Source organism: Diabrotica virgifera, chromosome 4, assembly GCF_917563875.1.
Source record: "Diabrotica virgifera virgifera chromosome 4, PGI_DIABVI_V3a".
NCBI classification, from domain to species: domain Eukaryota; kingdom Metazoa; phylum Arthropoda; class Insecta; order Coleoptera; family Chrysomelidae; genus Diabrotica; species Diabrotica virgifera.
The window spans coordinates 176,664,776-176,685,851 of NC_065446.1; the positions used below are offsets into that span (position 1 = coordinate 176,664,776).

Consider the following 21,076-nt stretch of genomic DNA (forward strand, 5'->3'; position numbering starts at 1 on the left):
GTGGGGTGGGGGGTAACTTTAAAATCTCAAATGAAAACCCCCAGTTTTTCTTGCAAATTTGGATTCGTTACGTAAAAGTAGGCAACTTTTATTCAAGACATTTTTTCGAACTGTGGATAGATGGCGCTATAATTGGGAAAAACGATTTATCCTGATACCATAGGTAAATTATAGAAACGGTCTAATATCTCAAGAAATACACTTATAAATGAGACACCAAAAAACAGATTTTTAATCTTTTTCGAAAACCTATCGAATAACACCAAACATGACCCTCCAATCCACCACTTGGAGGTGGGGTGGGGGTAACTTTAAAATCTTAAAAACCCCCACTTTTTATTGCAGATTCGGATTCGTCATAAAAAATTAAGCAACATTTATTCGAATCATTTTTTAAAATTGCTGATAGATGGCGCTAATAAATCGTATTTTTCCAATTAAAGCGCCATCTATTAATAATTCTAAAAAATGTTTCGAATAAATGTTGCTTAATTTTTCGTGACGGATCCGAATCTGTAATAAAAAGTGGGGGTTGCTATTTAAGATTTTAAAGTTACCCCCACCCCACCTCCATGGGGTGGGTTGGAGGGTCACGTTTGGTGTTATTCGATAGCTTTTCGAAAAAGATTAAAAATTTGTTTTTTAGTTTCTCATTTGAAAGTGTATTTCGTGAAATATTAGACCGTTTCTATAATTTACCTATGGTATCAGGATAAGGCCGCACCTACATTGGATCCGATTTTCTCCGATCAGATCAGATCCGACGTCGGCCGACGTCGGAATAGAAACCCATAGTATTAAATGGGGGTGCCTACATTGGATCCGTTTTTCTCCGATCCGATCAGATCAGATCAGATCCGACGTCGGCCGACGTCGGAATAAAAAATAAACCCATAGTATTAAATGGGAGTGCCTACATTGGATCCGTTTTTCTCCGATCCGATCAGATCAGATCAGATCCGATATCGGCCGACGTCGGGAGTAGCTTCTCCTATTCTCATCGAGAAGTGTTTGGTTTCATTCCGATTGGTTGCAAGTTGAGTTGCAAGTTGGTTGCAAGTTGGTTGCAAACTGGTTGCAAACTGGTTGCAAGTTGGTTGCAAGTTGGGGGTTGCAAGCTAACATGTTTAAATAAATTCAATGTCATCATCTCCTTAACACATCTTCATCGGAACTCATTGTCGGTGGTCGGTGGTCGGAAGATTACTGAACCAATGTAGGCACCCTCGCCGGAAAACCGGTCTGATCGGATCTGATCTGATCGGAGAAAGACGGATCCAATGTAGGCGCCGCCTGTCGGATCGGATCGGATCTGATCTGATCGGATCGGAGAAAAACGGATCCAATGTAGGTGCGCAATCGTTTTTCCCAATTATAGCGCCATCTATCTACAGTTCGAAAAAATGTCTTGAATAAAAGTTGCTTACTTTTACGTAACGAATTAAAATCTGCAAGAAAAACTGGGGGTTTCCATTTGAGATTTTAAAGTTACCCCCCACCCCACCTCCAGGGGGTGTAGTGGGGGTTAGTGTTTGGTGTCATTGGATAGATTTTTGAAAATGATTGAACACGTATTTTTCAGTTTTTCGATCCGATGTTTAGTTCGGGAAATATTCGACCGTTCCACTACTTTTGGGACAGCTTGTAAAAGAAAAAGTTTGCAATTCTACATCCCCTCCATTTTACAAAAATTGGGAAATATGAGGTGAAAAATATTTTCTCGGGGATGAAAAAATATACATTCAAAATATGTCCGAAATTGGATAAAATTACTAATTCTAAGCAACTTTTGTTCTATAGAGTTTTTTCACTAAGTCAATACTTTTCGAGTTATTTGCGAGTGAATATGTTCATTTTTAACAAAAAAAAACATATTTTTTGACCGTTTTTCGCAAATAACTTAAAAAATAAGTATTTTAACGAAAACAATATTCTTAGCAAAAATATAGCTCATAAAAAAGTGAAAAACATGATGTATGTATGAAGTCTGTAGAGACCCAGTAGAAGCAGAGTTGTAGCTAATCAAATGTAGGTTCTTCTTCGTCAAATTCCAAATCGAATATTTCAACGTGAAATACCCAAAAGACAGAGCACTTTTCGGGGAAAACTCATTACAACTTTTTTAAAGGGTTTAAAAAAGGTTTATTTTTGTTTTAAAAAAAACTTTTAACATTAAAAGTAAGTGAGTTACGCTCAAAATATTGTTGGTCCCTCTGTTATTTTGTGGTAGGTAAAAAATCGCGAAAATCACCCCCTAATTAGCTTCCCAAATAAAATTAATCGTTACCGCTTCACAAGTTACTTTACTTATGTATTGTTTATATGATCTATAAGTTTCATTGGTTCAAAGTGATCATTTTTGAAAAAATTTGGTTTTAAAGTAATATTTTTTTTAATTTTGAAAAAAAATCCATTCTTTTTTAAAACAACTTAAAAATTATTAGCAATACCAAAAATCTCAAAAAGCAATAAAATGTACGTTTTGCTTTTTTAAATATTTTGGATTTTTTGTTTTCTTGTTAGACAAAAATTGGTTATGCTATGGCTGTTCAAAATTTGCATAAACTCGTGATTAGTTACTCGTTCAAGCCATTTTAACTACATCCTTTTCAAATAAAAGCACTTTGAACCGATGAAACTTACAGATAATATTTATAAAGAATACATAAGAAAAGTAAAGTGTGAAGCGGTAACGATTTATTTGGGATTCTAATTAGGGGGTGATTTTTGCGATTTTTTTACCAAAAATAAAAAGGGCCAACAATATTTTGAGCGTAACTCACTTACTTTTAATGTTAGAAGTTCTTTTAAGAAACAAAAATAAACCTTCTTTTAAACTCTTTTAAAAAGTTGTAATGAGTTTTCCCTGAAAAGTGCTCCGTTTTTCGGCTATTTTACGTTGAAATATTTGATTTGGAATTTGACGAAGAAGAACATACATTTCATTAGCTACAACTTTGCTTCTACTGGGTCTACAGACTTCATGCATACACCACTTTTTTCACTTTTTTATAAGCTATATTTTTGCTAAGAATATTTTTTCGATAAAATACTTACTTTTTGAGATATTTGCGAAAAACCGTCCTAAAACATTTTTTGTTAAAAATGAAGTCACTCGCAAATAACTCGAAAAGTATTGACTTAGTGAAAAAAGTCTATAGAACAAAAATTGCTTAGAATTAGTCATTTTATGCGATTCCGGAATTATTTTGAATATATTTTTTCACCCCCGAGAAAATATTTTTCACCCCGTATTTCCCAATTTTTGTAAAATGGAGGGGATGTAAAATTGTAAACTTTTTCTTATATAATAATAGACAATTTCAACTACCTATTCCCAAATTTTCATCCTTCCTTTATTTTTTTTGGGCCAGATTATTCTTTGATCGAGCTACCAATGCTCCTACTTTATTGACAGGTGTAATATCGCACCGACCACTGAAGACACTAGATCAAAAGTTCAGAATCAATAGATATCGTTACGATACAACTGCAAATATTCTCATAGTTTGCTGTTACAGCTAGTCTTATTACACTTGATAATTTTCGTGTTCTAACAATACAGTAAACGAGAAAATTACTACCTACTTGTCATGTTTATGATATGTCTTGTAATTTACTACTACATTATAGTTTTAAATTATGAGAACTTTTCAAACTAGGACAAAAATTCACAACCAGTAAAATATTTTAGATTTACGTATACAACAATTTGATTAAATTGTTCTTATAAAAGACGGTAGTCATAATAATAGAACATCCAAAAGGCAGTAGAAAGACAAATTTGAATCATACGTGTTTTTACGATAAATATACATTATATCTTAAGAATATAAAAGATAGAGACGAAAAATATTAACGAGAGAAAGATCATAAATGTTGAGATCCTAATGACAGCAATGTTGAGACAACCATACATTAAGAAATACGAGACCATCAGGCAATCAGTAACTATACGAAATAGATTATGTCGTAAGATCGGATACAAAGACGAAGGAATGTGAAATTCGGAACATATAGAGAGGAGATAACTATCTTGGAAGGAAGACAAGAATACATAAACAAACTTTGCATAAATAACATTTGTGCACGACAGAGCTTTTGAGGGGAATCAGTCTCATAATAAAGATATTTGATAATCAAGATGATACGAGTAACACTTCCTTAAGTGATACTTACGATAATAAAAATCAAAAAGTACCCCAACACTTTCAAATTACGTATAGTTGTACCGTATAACAGATTTTACAAAAACCCTCAAGGTCACTTGCACCGCATAAGCGCAGTCTGTCGTCTCTTCTCACGGTTGCAGATAAATTGGTTTTACTGTACTTCATTCTCGGCGTATTTAACCAATTATGGTGCAGCGTCTCCTACCTAGTCATTCATTGTTTCTGCCCACCATTGTGTAATTTGTCTGTGCCATTTGGTACCTGCTTGTTTCTTTATGTTGTAGTCCCAGCTTAAGTTTGGACGTCGTCTTGGTCCCTTTACGCTTCTTGAATACCACTGTAATTCTAGTGGACCATATATTGTCAGTTCTTCTCGCTAAATGTCCCGTCTTAAAGATTTGATTCTGTGGATTACATTAGTGGCCTGGGTTTCCAGTCTGATCCATTCTATTTTTTGCTACTCTCTTTTTTATCTCTTTCTTTAGTATCCAAGAATGCTCTTTTCTTCAGATGGAGTGGCATTCTAGATTTGAATATTACAGCATTTTTACCAAAAGATACCTAAGCCAATTTCATTCTTCTATTGATTTCTGAGGGTAAGGAGCCAGATTTATGTATTAATTGTCCCAGATATATTATATCTGCTGTCTCAAGTACAGCATTTAATACGTTTGTTAATCTGTTGTTGATGATCTTTGTGAATATCTTGTATATGAATGGTAGAAGACTTGTTATACCACCAATTCCAAATGCTTTACCGCTTTTCATTTTTGTGATTGTCGATTCTACTTCTTCCGGAAGGACTTCTGGTACATCTTCTTGGTTACTGGTTGCTTCTTCAAGTGTTTCAGGGGCTTGGTATAGTCACAAGTTGTATTATTTCATTTCTGTCTGTAATCCTGGTGTTATCGTTTGTTAAAGCAACGATTTGCTTCTTCCAATGATTAATGCTCTTTTTGTTTTCTTATCATTTTTCCAGTTTTCGATTTCATTTTCTACCAATCTTTCAGTGTATTTTGTATTTTCTCCTCCTCCTTAATATTTCCCTTAGCCTTACAAAGTCCTGTGTATTGTATTGCTATTTATATTCATTTCCCATCTTTGTGTTAGCATTGTCATGGTTATATCATGACAGTTTCCTATATTCATGTTGTTGTGGGCATCCTGCTTCTTCAGCAACATCAAGGATGATTTCCATGAATTTAGTGCTGTCAATTTGATCATGAAATCTTTCATGGCCTGTCCTTTGGTAGTGATCTGAGTTTTATTTTAGATTCTTGATATTTCACGGACATCTTTTATTCTAGCGATCTTGTTGGTTACACTGAAGTTAATTTCTTTGTATGTATGTATGTACTTTTATATTAAATAAAATAATTGAAGAGTATTTGTGCAAATATTAAAACAAAAACAAAATACAGTTTACACATAATATGTGGCTATAGTCAGGGAACGAAATAGTTGTCAGGAAATTGTTGCATGAAATGTAACTTATTTCTTACTAAAATAATAGTATATTTATAAAATTATAGAATTATACACGTAAAATTATAGTATAATTTTACACGCCGCTGAAATTACTCCTACTTAGCCCTTCAAAGAGACTTGGACTCTATTTTTACTTGGTGTTCCCAGTGGTTACTACCCTTAAACACAGAAAAATGTGTAGTGCTTAGAATTGGTAAAAATAATCCACTTGTGCCGTACTTCGTTAACGGACAACCATTAGATTCAGTGTTCTCGTATAACGACCTCGGTGTTATCGTAAACAGCAGCCTAACGTGGTCCGACCATATTCAGTCTATTTGTAAACGTGCGAACTCCAGACTATATCTTATTCGGAGGTGTTTTTCGAGAGCTTCAATGCAGTCATTCTGTAAACTTTACACTATTTACATAAGACCGATTCTTGAATAAGCTGGCCCAACGTGGTATCCTGATTTGGTTTGAGACAAAATTTTGTTGGAAAACGTCCAAAGAAAAGCCACTCGAATTCCATTGGGACTGAGAAGACCTTCCTATGAAGAAAGGCTCAGGATGGCCCACCTAACTTCTTTTGGACTTCGCCGACAACGTGGCGACTTAATAACCACATTTAAAATATTAAAATTTAATTTCGGAAATCTCGACGAAATTTTTACAATCAATCAAGATGAACGCCTTAGAGGTCACCAATTTAAACTGAAAAAAGAGAACTTTTGTACGAGACCAAGACAGAATTTTTTACCAAATAGAGTTTTCGATATTTGGAATAACCTGGATGATAACATTGTCTCAGCCCCCTCTACCAACACATTTAAAAACAGACTTGACAGTTTTCTATTATAGTTGAAATATTTTTTTATGTAAACCCAAATTGTATCTTTTTTTTGTTGTTGTTTTTTTTCTTTTTTTTTATATTGTATTTACTAGTAGGTTACTTATGTAATTTCTTTGTTTTTGGGCATAATAGGGACTTGTCCCTTTGCCCTTGTTTATGTATAATAATAATAATAATAATAATAATAATAATAAGAGATCTAATAATAAGACATCTACTAAAGAGACATCTACTCTACATCGCGCTATCTGCGCAGTAGATGACACAACACCGATCAAACTGAGGGAACCAGAAATGCGCATAAACCACCTTACTAAGGACGAAAAAGTGCGCGCCTGGATGGGTAAACCTCTGCACGGGCGACATCCCAATGAGGTCAGCCAAGATTATGTCGACAATATAGCGTCGAACTACTGGTTGACATCAGGAAAGATGTTCCCTGAAACGGAGGGTTCATTACTGGCCATTCAGGATCAGGTTATACCAACCAGAAATTACCTGAAATATATCATCAAAGACCCTCAGGTTCAAAACGACAGATGCCGATATGGACGTCAAGCCCAAGAAACCATCCAACATCTTACAGGGGGCTGCCAGGCATTTGCTGCAACTGAATACAAGGAACGGCATAACGCAGTGGGAAAAATCCTTCATCAAGAGATAGCTATCAAGCTGGGACTTCTCCAAGCAGACCGTCTCCCGTATTATCAATACGTCCCTGAGAGTATGCTTGAGGATGGCAACTACAAGCTATACTGGGACCGCACTGTGCTCACAGACCAAACAGTGGCACATAATAGACCAGATCTCGTACTAGTTAATAAATTAACAAGACAAACAACACTAATTGATGTGGCGATACCTAACAAAAATAATCTACGTAGTAAATTTACTGAAAAGATCGCCAAGTACAGAGATCTAGAAATTCAAATACGAAGGCAATGGAGAATGCAAAGTACCCAGACGATACCAATTATTATGTCTACTACTGGAGTCATTCCGAAGACCCTCCTCGAAAGCATAAAAAAGCTGGGTCTGAATTAACATCTTTATAAAACCATGCAGAAAGCTGTACTACTCGCGACGGCCAGATGCGTACGAAAATTTCTGGGAGATACACCTGCATTCCAAGTCACCTAGGGCTCGATAACACGGAAAGAGTCCCACCAGAGCTCAATCCTTTTGATACCGTAGGTATCTGGGATGAGTCAATTTTCCCCTTAGAGGGAGTGTGAGCCGTACGGCTAAATCTGGATAATAATAATAATAATAATACTACTCTCCTCAAATTCCGTATTAATCCACAAACTTCAAAATGAATCACTGACAACTATTTCGTTCTCTGACTGTAAATGCTTCTTATGTACAACTCAATGATAAGTGACTTACCTGATCATATTCAAATTTAACGTTATTTCTATTAACATCGATGATATTGTCGGTATTGTCGATGCGAAAAATGGGGTTCGACGAATTCCAATAAATCGTATAAAACTTGGCATTGCTGGCACCCGGCATCGTTGCCAATGCAAACCAATGACAAGTGAAGGCAAGAAAGATGACGGCGTGCAATAGCAGCCGGCCGGGTTGACAGTGTTGCCACGCCGTGGTCGTCATACTGCCTCCTCAGCCGAGGATGGTGAGGGTGTCACAAATGACGTAGACGCCGCCACCGAAGGTGGTCGTCTAACTGATGAGGTCGCCGTCGTTAGTGTTGCCACCGCGTCACCCTGTTGATGAGTCTCCTTAGCGACATGGACACTGTTTACATGACTAAATGAACTGTAGGTTATCTGAAAATAAAAAGAAAATATTACTGCCTGGATCATACGAGCCAATTATGTTCAAAATAATTAACAAGGTGTACTTAACGCGGGAGCAGTCGCGCCGTGAGAAAAAATCTCACATTTTATCCTTTTCCGTGATAACTTGATGAAAAATTTTGCAACATTGCTTTCCACACGTAAGTGCCTCTAGGAGGATCTTAGTAATGTGTAGAACTTTTTTTTTATATTTATATTTTTTTATGAAATTTATGGCTTTGGTGAGAACCTTTAAAATTGTTAGAAATAGATATTTTTAACATAACAAGTAAATAAAAATATTATAAAATAGAAATGTTTTAAATTTGTATTGTGAGATTTTTTCTCTACACGTGACTGCTTACGTAACAAAAGTAAGCGCAACTGCTCCCGGGTTAATGAAATTGCTGAAATTACTAAACATAATACTACAAACGAGAAAAACACAGATCTCAGAGTATTTTTATAGTATAAGAAAATGCAACTCCGAAGCAAAATATCTTTTCTCAATATTCACGCAAAAAATAAAGCTATAATGACTACAGTGATGAGCGCTCTAATAACCGGCAAAATATGGAAAACATAAGAAATTGTGAAATAAAAATAGATAAAACTAGTAGAGATACAAATTATCGATATAAACGTACTGTATTTTGTCGGACAGAACTTCCAATTGATTTGTTACCCTTTCATTAAACTCTCATGCAAAAATCAGACTGCTATTTATCACCAACTTAATTCCTGTCATTTGACATGTTCTACGTGACAGACTTATTAAAATGCCCAACATATTTGTCGAAGTTTGCTATCGAATAAACTTTTTTCACAATCATAAACTTGTCAGGATGACACATTCCACAATTAAAATCACGTTCCACAATTAAGACACTGTTCCAGTGTTCCCATACATCAAAGTTTGTCCGACTAGACACCGTTAAGATATTAACAATTTTTTTTTGGTAAGCGGATCCAGGCCTATAGGGGCACATCCATGATTTTCGTTTGACACTAGCCGGTGTAGCCTACACTCAACTACCCTCGAAAGTGCTACACTTGAAAACAAAGGAACATACCTAATATATCTATCAAAAGTAAAGTTTTTAAAACATTTTCTTAATAAAGATCTATTCCACATTTTTCAATAATGGTCCTGTATCTCGTTAATGTGAGAAGAAACTGATGATTTGATTGGACAATCGTTACTTAAAAAAAAGAAATCCTGACCTCTTTACTACTTTTTTCTTATCTCCTCTGATAGAAGGCTAAGAAGAAGAAGAATAATTTGTAAATATATAGCACAATCTCAAATTGTCGATCCCTAAAAATTGCCCTTGTATGTCTTTACCGTTTGCAATTTTCTGAATGTTCTATCGGTTTATTATTTTCCCGGATAGCTACACAAATATAAATACATACTACCTATATTTTATCGTGACACACTATTATGTTCAAGTAAAACAGTACGCCATCTCTTAATTGCATTGAAACCATTAAGCGCATATTACTTGCCAGGAAAGAAACGAAACTGTTTTCTTTACATTAGACAAATTATTAGCGCAAGGCAACAATGTTGTTTTTATTATCTCACATTGTGTGCTTATTATTTTTCCTCAAATTGTTTCCCTAACCTCATAAAACACGATATTATTATTCTATAGAGATACAAGGAAATCGAACTATAGACCAATGCAGGGTGACGTCATTTGACAGCGTCTGAGGGACAAATATCATTTGTAAACACAGAATATTTAGTGCATCATAAACCATTGTTTAATTTAAGAAAAACATTAAATGTTCCAGAGGTGAAAGAGGTAAACCGAGTTTTCTTAGAATACCTGTCACATTTAAAAATCGAGGAGATGTTTTAAATTGACTGTCAAATAAAAAAATATGAAAAAAAAATTTTTAAGAAACGCTTTTCTTTAGTTACGAGTGACTAAAATTAAAAATATTATAAAAAATCAACTAAAAGGCAAAAAATAAGAAAATTGAAAAAATCTAACACATTCGTCAAAGAAAAGTGTGGCGCGTCTTCATCGAATAAACGGTTTTCGCCCCACGCTTTTCTTTAACGAATGTGTTAGATTTCTTCAATTTTTTTTAATTTTTTGCCTTTTAGTTGATTTTTTATAATATTTTTAATTTTAGTCACTCGTAACTAAAGAAAAGCGTTTCTTAAAAAATTTTTTTTCATATTTTTTAATTTTTTACTTTTTAGTCTTACACTTTTCAAACATTAAAATATATCGTCATGTTTATTAAAATATGTATAAAGCATATGATGCACTAACGTGAAAAGTAGTCGGAGTCGGCAAAAAATTTGAAACTTTATTGTTTATTTATGAAGCATAACGTAAACAATTAACGTAAAAAGTGAAATTATGTATAGTTTATATCATTAGCTACAATCCGCAAAACTTTTAAATTTTTACATTGTAAAAAACAGGAGAAAAAACATTTTTCATTAAAATCGTTTTTTTTTTATTTAAACAATTAAAAAGCATAAAAACATTTTTTTATTGATTATTTGTGTATTGTTCCTGCGAACGCATATGTCTGCAAATTTTCATTAATTTGTGTTGGAAAAAAGGCAGTCAAATTAACGTCTAAAGATTTGACGCAAACTATTGAACTAAATAAAAGCGTTTAAAAAACGACGAGAGTTGTGGGTAAAAGCTCTAAAAAGGGGCCATTTGTCCGAATGTTTCTTCAAAAATGGGAGAATATGTTCCATACATTTTATGAAATAAAATTATAATATTAAAATTAATAATAAAACGAGAATACAGCAAAAAGAACACTGAAAACACAATATTTGCCCCTCAGCCACGCTGTCAAAGTCACGTGACCTCGAATGGTCAATAGTACATAGAAAGCACCCGATAAAAGTTTTATTGAAAATAAATAAAATAAATAATAATAAAATAATCTAATCTTATAAAATCCTAATCCAACACGTCGTCGCGTCATCTTACAGTCTCTCCAGGACATTTGTCGATATGGGTGTCCCGAAAATATTGGTCATAAATTATACCACAGATTCTGGGGTCAAAAATAGGTTGATTGAACCTCACTTACCTATATACAATAGTGCACACAAAAAAAGTTACAGCCCTTTGAAGTTACAAAATGAAAATCGATTTTTTTTCATATATCGAAAACTCTTAGAGATTTTTTATTCTAAATGGACATGTGACATTCATATGGCAGCAACATTATAAAAAAAAATTAAAATGAAATTTGTGCACTCCATAAAAATTTTATGGGGGTTTTGTTACCTTAAACCCCCCCAAACTTTTGTGTACGTTCCAATTAATTCATTATTGTGGCACCATTAGTTAAAAACAATATTTTTAAAACTTTTTTGCCTCTTAGTACTTTTTCGATAAGCCAGTGTTTATCGAGATATTTTGAATAATTTTCGAATCCACCACATATTTGTATATAGTTAAGTACGATTATAGAGACCTGTTAATAATCAGAAAATTTATTTAAAATTTACATTTTTAGGTGTATTTTGAAAAAGAAGCCACAACTCGATAAAAGGTGACTATCAAAAAAAGACTAAGACACAAAAAAGTTTTAAAATCACTGTGTTTAACTAATGGTACCACAATAATAATTTAATTGGAACGTACACATACATTTGAGGGGTTTAAAGGAACAAACCCCCCATAAAATTTTTATGTAAATATATTAAAAAAGAAGCTGCATCTCGATAAAAACTGGCTTATCGAAAAAATATTAAGAGGCAAAAAAGTTTTCAAAATGTTTTGTTTAACTAATGGTACCACAATAATGAATTAATTGAAACGTACACAAAAGTTTGGGGGGGTTTAAGGGAACAAAGCCCCCATAAAATTTTTATGGGGTGGACAAATTTTACTATAATTTTATTTTAACATGTTCCTGCCATAAGAATGAGACATGTCCATTTTCAATAAAAAATCTCTAATAGTTTTCGATATATTGAAAAAAATCGATTTTCATTTTGTAACTTCAAAGGGCTGTAACTTTTTTTATGATCATATTTGCACTAAGGTAAGTTAGGTTCAATCGAACTATTTTTGACACCAGAATGTGTGGTATAATTTATGACCATTCTTTTCGGGACACCCTGTATAATAGTCCAAGAGCTGGAAGGGGATTTTGCTCGTGATAAGTAATATGGACAAACTATACGGAGATATGTTAAATTAGTTGTGTACATTACTTTCCCACACGGGCGGACACCAGAGCGGGGGATGAGGGTAGTTATAAGTGGTCAAAGTCGCGGTTTTTATTATTTTTTTTTGTGACGCTCATGATCGAGATAGTGCACTAAAATTTGGGAACAAGTGGGTCATGACGTAAGTAAGCACAATCTCCAAGGGGGCAACGCTGCGTGGGGGACAAAGGGGTGGGAGCAGGGGTAAATATAAAAATTATAAGGGGTTTTTTGTGACGTTTGTGATTGAGTAGTGCACCAAAATTTGGGAATAAGTAGACCATGACATAACTAAGTAAAATCTCCAGGAACGGAAACCAGAGCGGGTGAAGAGGGTAGTTATTAGGGGTCAAAGTCGCGGTATTTATTTTTTTTGTGACGTTCGTGATCAAGATAGTGCACCAAAAGTTGGGAATAAGTAGACCATGAAATAACTAAGTAAAATCTCCAGGGGCAGAAACCAGAGTGGGGACGAGGGTAGTTATAAGGGATCAAAGTCGCAGTTTTTTTGTGACGCTCATGATCGAGATAGTGCACCAAAATTTGAGAATAAGTAGGTCATGACGTAACTAAACAAAATCTCCAGGGACGCAACGCTGCGTGGGGGACATACGGGTGTCGGGCACGGGTCCGTTTTTGGCTCCCACGCAGCGTTCTGCCCCTGGAGATTTTGCTTAGTTACGTCGTGATCTACTTATTCCCAAATTTTGGTGCACTATCTCGATCATGAGCGTCACAAAAAAAAATAAAAACCGCGACATTGACCCCCTAATAACTACCCTCGTCCCCCGCTCTGGTTTCCGCCCATTTGGGAAAGTCATGTACACGATTAATTCAACATATCCCCGTATAGTTTGCCCATATTACTTATCACGAGCAAAATCCGCTTCTATCTCTCCGACTATAAACATTAGATGACGTTTAATAAACGTCCGCGTCCTGTTATTTTTTTATATCTTTTTTATAACATCTCCAGCATGACTGAACCGATTTGGCTAATTTCGATTTTGAAACATTTGTAAAAGTTCAAGCAAAATTTAAAAGGTGAGAAAATGGATGAAATTATAAAGAAAATTCTAAAAACGTCAATGTTATTTTCAGATACAAACAGTAGTTACACTCCTCTAGATTGACGTCACTAAAACTGCGGCTAGTGAGACTTTTTTGTTTTTTTAATCCCTAACTTTGTATCTGTTTATTTTAAATCTTATAAATGATTAAAGAATCAATAAAAATAAAATGAAATAAGTAACCAGTGTATATCTTCCTCATTTACTTTATATCATAAACCACTAGCTGGCTCGGCCACATTTTGCTATGGCTTGGTTATTATACGATTAATATTATGTTCAATTCATTTACCACAGTTAAGTAAATATTGAGAAATCCATGCCTTTGGCACTTTGATCTAAATATGGTAAGTTAGCAAAAATTAATAATATAATCCAAACATTACATTATTAAAAATGTATAAATATTTTCAATTTCGTTGCAACCTGAAAATGCAGCAGCACTGTATCCTAGTCCAATCGGAGAGTGTAGGAAGAGTCTATACCGGTTTCGGGGCTTTTTTGCCTTATCATCAGTAGTCCCATATCCTCCTCTCTCCTATTCAACCAAATACCTCGGCGTGTGCCGTCCCAGATTGCAATGAACGAAATGTCACGGATATCGTAGCGACATCTGCTAAGAAACAAACTAAGTTCTCAATCCAGTAGTACAGAAACCGACAATAAATATCGTTCTCCATACCACCAGATTGACAACAGATGGAAATCTCTCTGGTTACTACCTCCGCGGCTTTCAAAAATTATAAGCCATACGGGTGCCGATAAGAACATTAAGATGAGGGAATTTTAAATAATTCACGTCCCATCTGCCCAGCGTGGTAAATTTTTACTAGTCTACAGCTATTATTAATTTATTAATGTAATCCAACGCTGACTTCAGTCTATGCGTGAATTGGTGATGCGCGATTCGTCAAGTTCGTTGTATACAGACAGAGGGAGTCAAACAAGTAAGAGGTTGTCAGAAAAAATTGGAGGGAGATACGATAAAATAGGAAGATGTGAGAAAAAATTAAGTGCAGTGGCTGTAGTGTAGAGTGTAGAGGGTAAGTGATTGTATCCTCCATTTCATCGCGACGGGCAAAATTACTAGTTAATAATAATAAATAAAATAAATAAAATAAATAAAATAAAAAAAATAAATAACATAAATAAAATAAATAAAATAATCATACAGAAGTAAAAACTTCGTTTGTACAATAGTATAAAAAAGTTTATTAAAAACCATTAAAAGTCATCCAAAAAGATTCGCAAAACGTTTTCGATCTAGATCGGATCATCTTCAGTGCGTTCTGCTTAGTACATGAAACTAGCAACCTTATGAAATTGGTAACATCGAGAAATATGGTTTACATGATACTTACACTAAGCTCCAAAATTAACGCACCACCTTAAAAATAGAACATTTTTAATGTCTCATATTTCCTAAACCTGTTGTCCGATTTTAGTGATTTTTTTCATATGTTATAGCTTTATTCTTCAAGAATATCGATGTAATAATATTGTTGCTGAACAGATAAGGGTCATTGTATACCGGGTGTAACAATGATAGTGTGTTTTTTCCTCAAAGTTTGGAACACCCTGTGGAATATTTTAGCGTATATAAAATATTGAAATTAAAACTCAACTGTAACTTTAATCTATCTTAACATTTTGCTTGTTGATTCATTCGCTTGTGTTGGATAATAAAAAAGTTAGGTACTTTAACAACTAGCAACGTTTTTCATCAATACAGGGTGTTTCTAAATAAGTGCGACAAACTTTAAGGGGTAATTGTGCATAAAAAATAATGACCGTTTGCTTTATAAACATATGTCCGCAAATGCTTCGTTTCCGAGATACGGGATGTTGAATTTTTTCTTACAAACTGACGATTTATTTATTGCTCTAAAACCGGTTGAGATATGCAAATGAAATTTGGTAGGTTTTAAGAGGTAGTTATTGGGCATTTTTTGGAATACAATTAAGAATTTTATATTCACCATTGGCGTGCATACGGGTAATATGACCGGGTAATATGACCCGTATGCACGCCAATGGTGAATATAAAATTCTTAGTTGTACGTCAAAAAATGCACAATAACTACCTCTTAAAACCTACTAAATTTCATTTGCATATCTCAACCGGTTTTAGAGCAATAAATAAATCGTCAGTTTCTAAGAAAAAATTCAACATCCCGTATCTCGGAAACGAAGCATTTGCGGACACATGTTTATAAAGTAAACGGTCATTATTTTTTTATGCAGAATTACCCCTTAAAGTTTGTCGCACTTATTTAGAAACACCCTGTAATAATGAAGAACGTTGCTAGTGGTTAAAGTATCTAACTTTTTTATTATCCAACATAATCAAATTAATCAGAAAGCGAAATGTTAAGAAAGCCTAAGGCTACAGTTGAGTTTTAATTTCAATCTTTTATATACGCTAGAATATTTCACAGGGCGTTCCAAACTTTGAGAAAAAAACACACTATCATTGTTACACCCGGTATACAATGACACTTATCTGTTTAGCAACAATATTATTACATCGATATTCTTGAAGATGCTATAACATACTGAAAAAATCACTAAAATCGGACAACAGGTTTAGGAAATATGAGACATTAAAAATGTCCCATTTTTAAGGTGGTGCGTTAATTTTGACGCTTAGTGTATATGATATTTATAGCGACTCCAAGTCGATGTTAAAAGATTGAATGTGTTAGGAGTGCTCAAAGGGCAACATGGTTCCCTGCTCGATAAGAATGGACTGTGGTCCATTGAACTGGCAAAAACCACAAGATCTTATCGAGCAGGGAACCATGTTACACTTTGAGCACTCCTAACACATTCAATCTTTTAAGATCGACTTCGAGTCGCTATAAATATCATATACACTAAGCGTCAAAATTAACGCACCACCTTAAAAATGGGACATTTTTAATATCTCATATTTCCTAAACCTGTTGTCCGATTTTAGTGATTTTTTCAGTATGTTATAGCATCTTCAAGAATATCGATGTAATAATATTGTTGCTAAACAGATAAGGGTCATTGTATACCGGGTGTAACAATGATAGTGTGTTTTTTTCTCAAAGTTTGGAACGCCCTGTGAAATATTCTAGCGTATATAAAAGATTGAAATTAAAACTCAACTGTAGCCTTAGGCTTTCTTAACATTTTGCTTTCTGATTAATTTGATTATGTTGGATAATAAAAAAGTTAGATACTTTAACCACTAGCAACGTTCTTCATTATTACAGGGTCATTATTTTTTATGCACAATTACCCCTTAAAGTTTGTCGCACTTATTTAGAAACACCCTGTATTGATGAAAAACGTTGCTAGTTGTTAAAGTACCTAACTTTTTTATTATCCAACACAAGCGAATGAATCAACAAGCAAAATGTTAAGATAGATTAAGGTTACAGTTGAGTTTTAATTTCAATATTTTATATACGCTAAAATATTCCACAGGGTGTTCCAAACTTTGAGGAAAAAACACACTATCATTGTTACACCCGGTATACAATGACCCTTATCTGTTTAGCAACAATATTATTACATCGATATTCTTGAAGAATAAAGCTATAACATATGAAAAAAATCACTAAAATCGGACAACAGGTTTAGGAAATATGAGACATTAAAAATGTTCTATTTTTAAGGTGGTGCGTTAATTTTGGAGCTTAGTGTAAGTATCATGTAAACCATATTTCTCGATGTTACCAATTTCATAAGGTTGCTAGTTTCATGTACTAAGCAGAACGCACTGAAGATGATCCGATCTAGATCGAAAACGTTTTGCGAATCTTTTTGGATGACTTTTAATGGTTTTTAATAAACTTTTTTATACTATTGTACAAACCAAGTTTTTACTTCTGTATGATTATTTTATTTATTTTATTTATTTTATTTATTTTATTTATTTTATTTATTTTATTTATTTTATTTATTTTATTTATTTTATTTATTTTATTTATTTTATTTATTTTATTTATTTTATTTATTTTATTTATTTCATTTATTTTATTTATTTTATTTATTTTATTTATTTTATTTATTTATTTATTTATTATTATTTTATTTATTATTATTAACTAGTAATTTTGCCCGTCGTGATGAAATGGAGGATACAATCACTTACCCTCTACACTCTACACTACAGCCACTGCACTTAATTTTTTCTCACATCTTCCTATTTTATCGTATCTCCCTCCAATTTTTTCTGACAACCTCTTACTTGTTTGACTCCCTCTGTCTGTATGCAACGAACTTGACGAATCGCGCATCACCAATTCACGCATAGACTGAAGTCAGCGTTGGATTACATTAATAAATTAATAATAGCTGTAGACTAGTAAAAATTTACCACGCTGGGCAGATGGGACGTGAATTATTTAAAATTCCCTCATCTTAATGTTCTTATCGGCACCCGTATGGCTTATAATTTTTGAAAGCCGCGGAGGTAGTAACCAGAGAGATTTCCATCTGTTGTCAATCTGGTGGTATGGAGAACGATATTTATTGTCGGTTTCTGTACTACTGGATTGAGAACTTAGTTTGTTTCTTAGCAGATGTCGCTACGATATCCGTGACATTTCGTTCATTGCAATCTGGGACGGCACACGCCGAGGTATTTGGTTGAATAGGAGAGAGGAGGATATGGGACTACTGATGATAAGGCAAAAAAGCCCCGAAACCGGTATAGACTCTTCCTACACTCTCCGATTGGACTAGGATACAGTGCTGCTGCATTTTCAGGTTGCAACGAAATTGAAAATATTTATACATTTTTAATAATGTAATGTTTGGATTATATTATTAATTTTTGCTAACTTACCATATTTAGATCAAAGTGCCAAAGGCATGGATTTCTCAATATTTACTTAACTGTGGTAAATGAATTGAACATAATATTAATCGTATAATAACAAAGCCATAGCAAAATGTGGCCGAGCCAGCTAGTGGTTTATGATATGAAGTAAATGAGGAAGATATACACTGGTTACTTATTTCATTTTATTTTTATTGATTCTTTAATCATTTATAAGATTTAAAATAAACAGATACAAAGTTAGGGATTAAAAAAACAAAAAAGTCTCACTAGCCGCAGTTTTAGTGACGTCAATCTAGAGGAGTGTAACTACTGTTTGTATCTGAAAACAACATTGTCGTTTTTAGTATTTTCTTTATAATTTCATCCATTTTCTCACCTTTTAAATTTTGCTTGAACTTTTACAAATGTTTCAAAATCGAAATTAGCCAAATCGGTTCAGTCATGCTGGAGATGTTATAAAAAAGATATAAAAAAATAACAGGACGCGGACGTTTATTAAACGTCATCTAATGTTTATAGTCGGAGAGATAGAAGCGGATTTTGCTCGTGATAAGTAATATGGGCAAACTATACGGGGATATGTTGAATTAATCGTGTACATGACTTTCCCACATGGGCGGAAACCAGAGCGGGGGACGAGGGTAGTTATTAGGGGGTCAATGTCGCGGTTTTTATTTTTTTTTGTGACGCTCATGATCGAGATAGTGCACCAAAATTTGGGAATAAGTAGATCACGACGTAACTAAGCAAAATCTCCAGGGGCAGAACGTTGCGTGGGAGCCAAAAACGGACCCGTGCCCGACACCCGTATGTCCCCCACGCAGCGTTGCGTCCCTGGAGATTTTGCTTAGTTACGTCATGACCTACTTATTCTCAAATTTTGGTGCACTATCTCGATCATGAGCGTCACAAAAAAACTGCGACTTTGATCCCTTATAACTACCCTCGTCCCCACTCTGGTTTCTGCCCCTGGAGATTTTACTTAGTTATTTCATGGTCTACTTATTCCCAACTTTTGGTGCACTATCTTGATCACGAACGTCACAAAAAAAATAAATACCGCGACTTTGACCCCTAATAACTACCCTCTTCACCCGCTCTGGTTTCCGTTCCTGGAGATTTTACTTAGTTATGTCATGGTCTACTTATTCCCAAATTTTGGTGCACTACTCAATCACAAACGTCACAAAAAAACCCCTTATAATTTTTATATTTACCCCTGCTCCCACCCTTTGTCCCCCACGCAGCGTTGCCCCCTTGGAGATTGTGCTTACTTACGTCATGACCCACTTGTTCCCAAATTTTAGTGCACTATCTCGATCATGAGCGTCACAAAAAAAAATAATAAAAACCGCGACTTTGACCACTTATAACTACCCTCATCCCCCGCTCTGGTGTCCGCCCGTGTGGGAAAGTAATGTACACAACTAATTTAACATATCTCCGTATAGTTTGTCCATATTACTTATCACGAGCAAAATCCCCTTCCAGCTCTTGGACTATTATACAGGGTGTCCCGAAAAGAATGGTCATAAATTATACCACACATTCTGGTGTCAAAAATAGTTCGATTGAACCTAACTTACCTTAGTGCAAATATGATCATAAAAAAAGTTACAGCCCTTTGAAGTTACAAAATGAAAATCGATTTTTTTCAATATATCGAAAACTATTAGAGATTTTTTATTGAAAATGGACATGTCTCATTCTTATGGCAGGAACATCTTAAAATAAAATTATAGTAAAATTTGTCCACCCCATAAAAATTTTATGGGGGCTTTGTTCCCTTAAACCCCCGCAAACTTTTGTGTACGTTTCAATTAATTCATTATTGTGGTACCATTAGTTAAACAAAACATTTTGAAAACTTTTTTGCCTCTTAATATTTTTTCGATAAGCCAGTTTTTATCGAGATGCAGCTTCTTTTTTAATATATTTACATAAAAATTTTATGGGGGGTTTGTTCCTTTAAACCCCTCAAATGTATGTGTACGTTCCAATTAAATTATTATTGTGGTACCATTAGTTAAACACAGTGATTTTAAAACTTTTTTGTGTCTTAGTCTTTTTTTGATAGTCAACTTTTATCGAGTTGTGGCTTCTTTTTCAAAATACACCTAAAAATGTAAATTATAAATAAATTTTCTGATTATTAACAGGTCTCTATAATCGTACTTAACTATATACAAATATATGTGGTGGATTCGAAAATTATTCAAAATATCTCGATAAACACTGGCTTATCGAAAAAGTACTAAGAGGCAAAAAAGTTTTAAAAAGATTGTTTTTAACTAATGGTGCCACAATAATGAATTAATTGGAACGTACACAAAAGTTTGGGGGGGTTTAAGGTAACAAAACCCCCATAAAATTTTTATGGAGTGCACAAATTTCATTTTAATTTTTTTTTATAATGTTGCTGCCATATGAATGTCACATGTCCATTTAGAATAAAAAATCTCTAAGAGTTTTCGATATATGAAAAAAAATCGATTTTCATTTTGTAACTTCAAAGGGCTGTAACTTTTTTTGTGTGCACTATTGTATATAGGTAAGTGAGGTTCAATCAACCTATTTTTGACCCCAGAATCTGTGGTATAATTTATGACCAATATTTTCGGGACACCCTGTATATCGACAAATGTCCTGGAGAGACTGTAAGATGACGCGACGACGTGTTGGATTA

At 34.1% G+C, this 21,076-nt stretch overlaps 1 protein-coding gene across 4 annotated transcripts in view; it reads right to left on the reverse strand.

Moving 5' to 3' along the window:
• LOC126883261 (ephrin-A4) overlaps window positions 1-21,076 on the reverse strand; it is a 443,595-nt gene that overhangs the window by 77,635 nt on the left and 344,884 nt on the right. For all 4 annotated transcript variants that reach the window (XM_050648573.1, XM_050648572.1, XM_050648575.1 and 1 more), the window contains one exon: window positions 7,882-8,285. In XM_050648573.1, coding sequence (XP_050504530.1) covers window positions 7,882-8,109 — 228 coding nt within the window. In that variant the 5' untranslated portion in view covers window positions 8,110-8,285. The remainder of the gene's footprint in view (window positions 1-7,881; window positions 8,286-21,076) is intronic.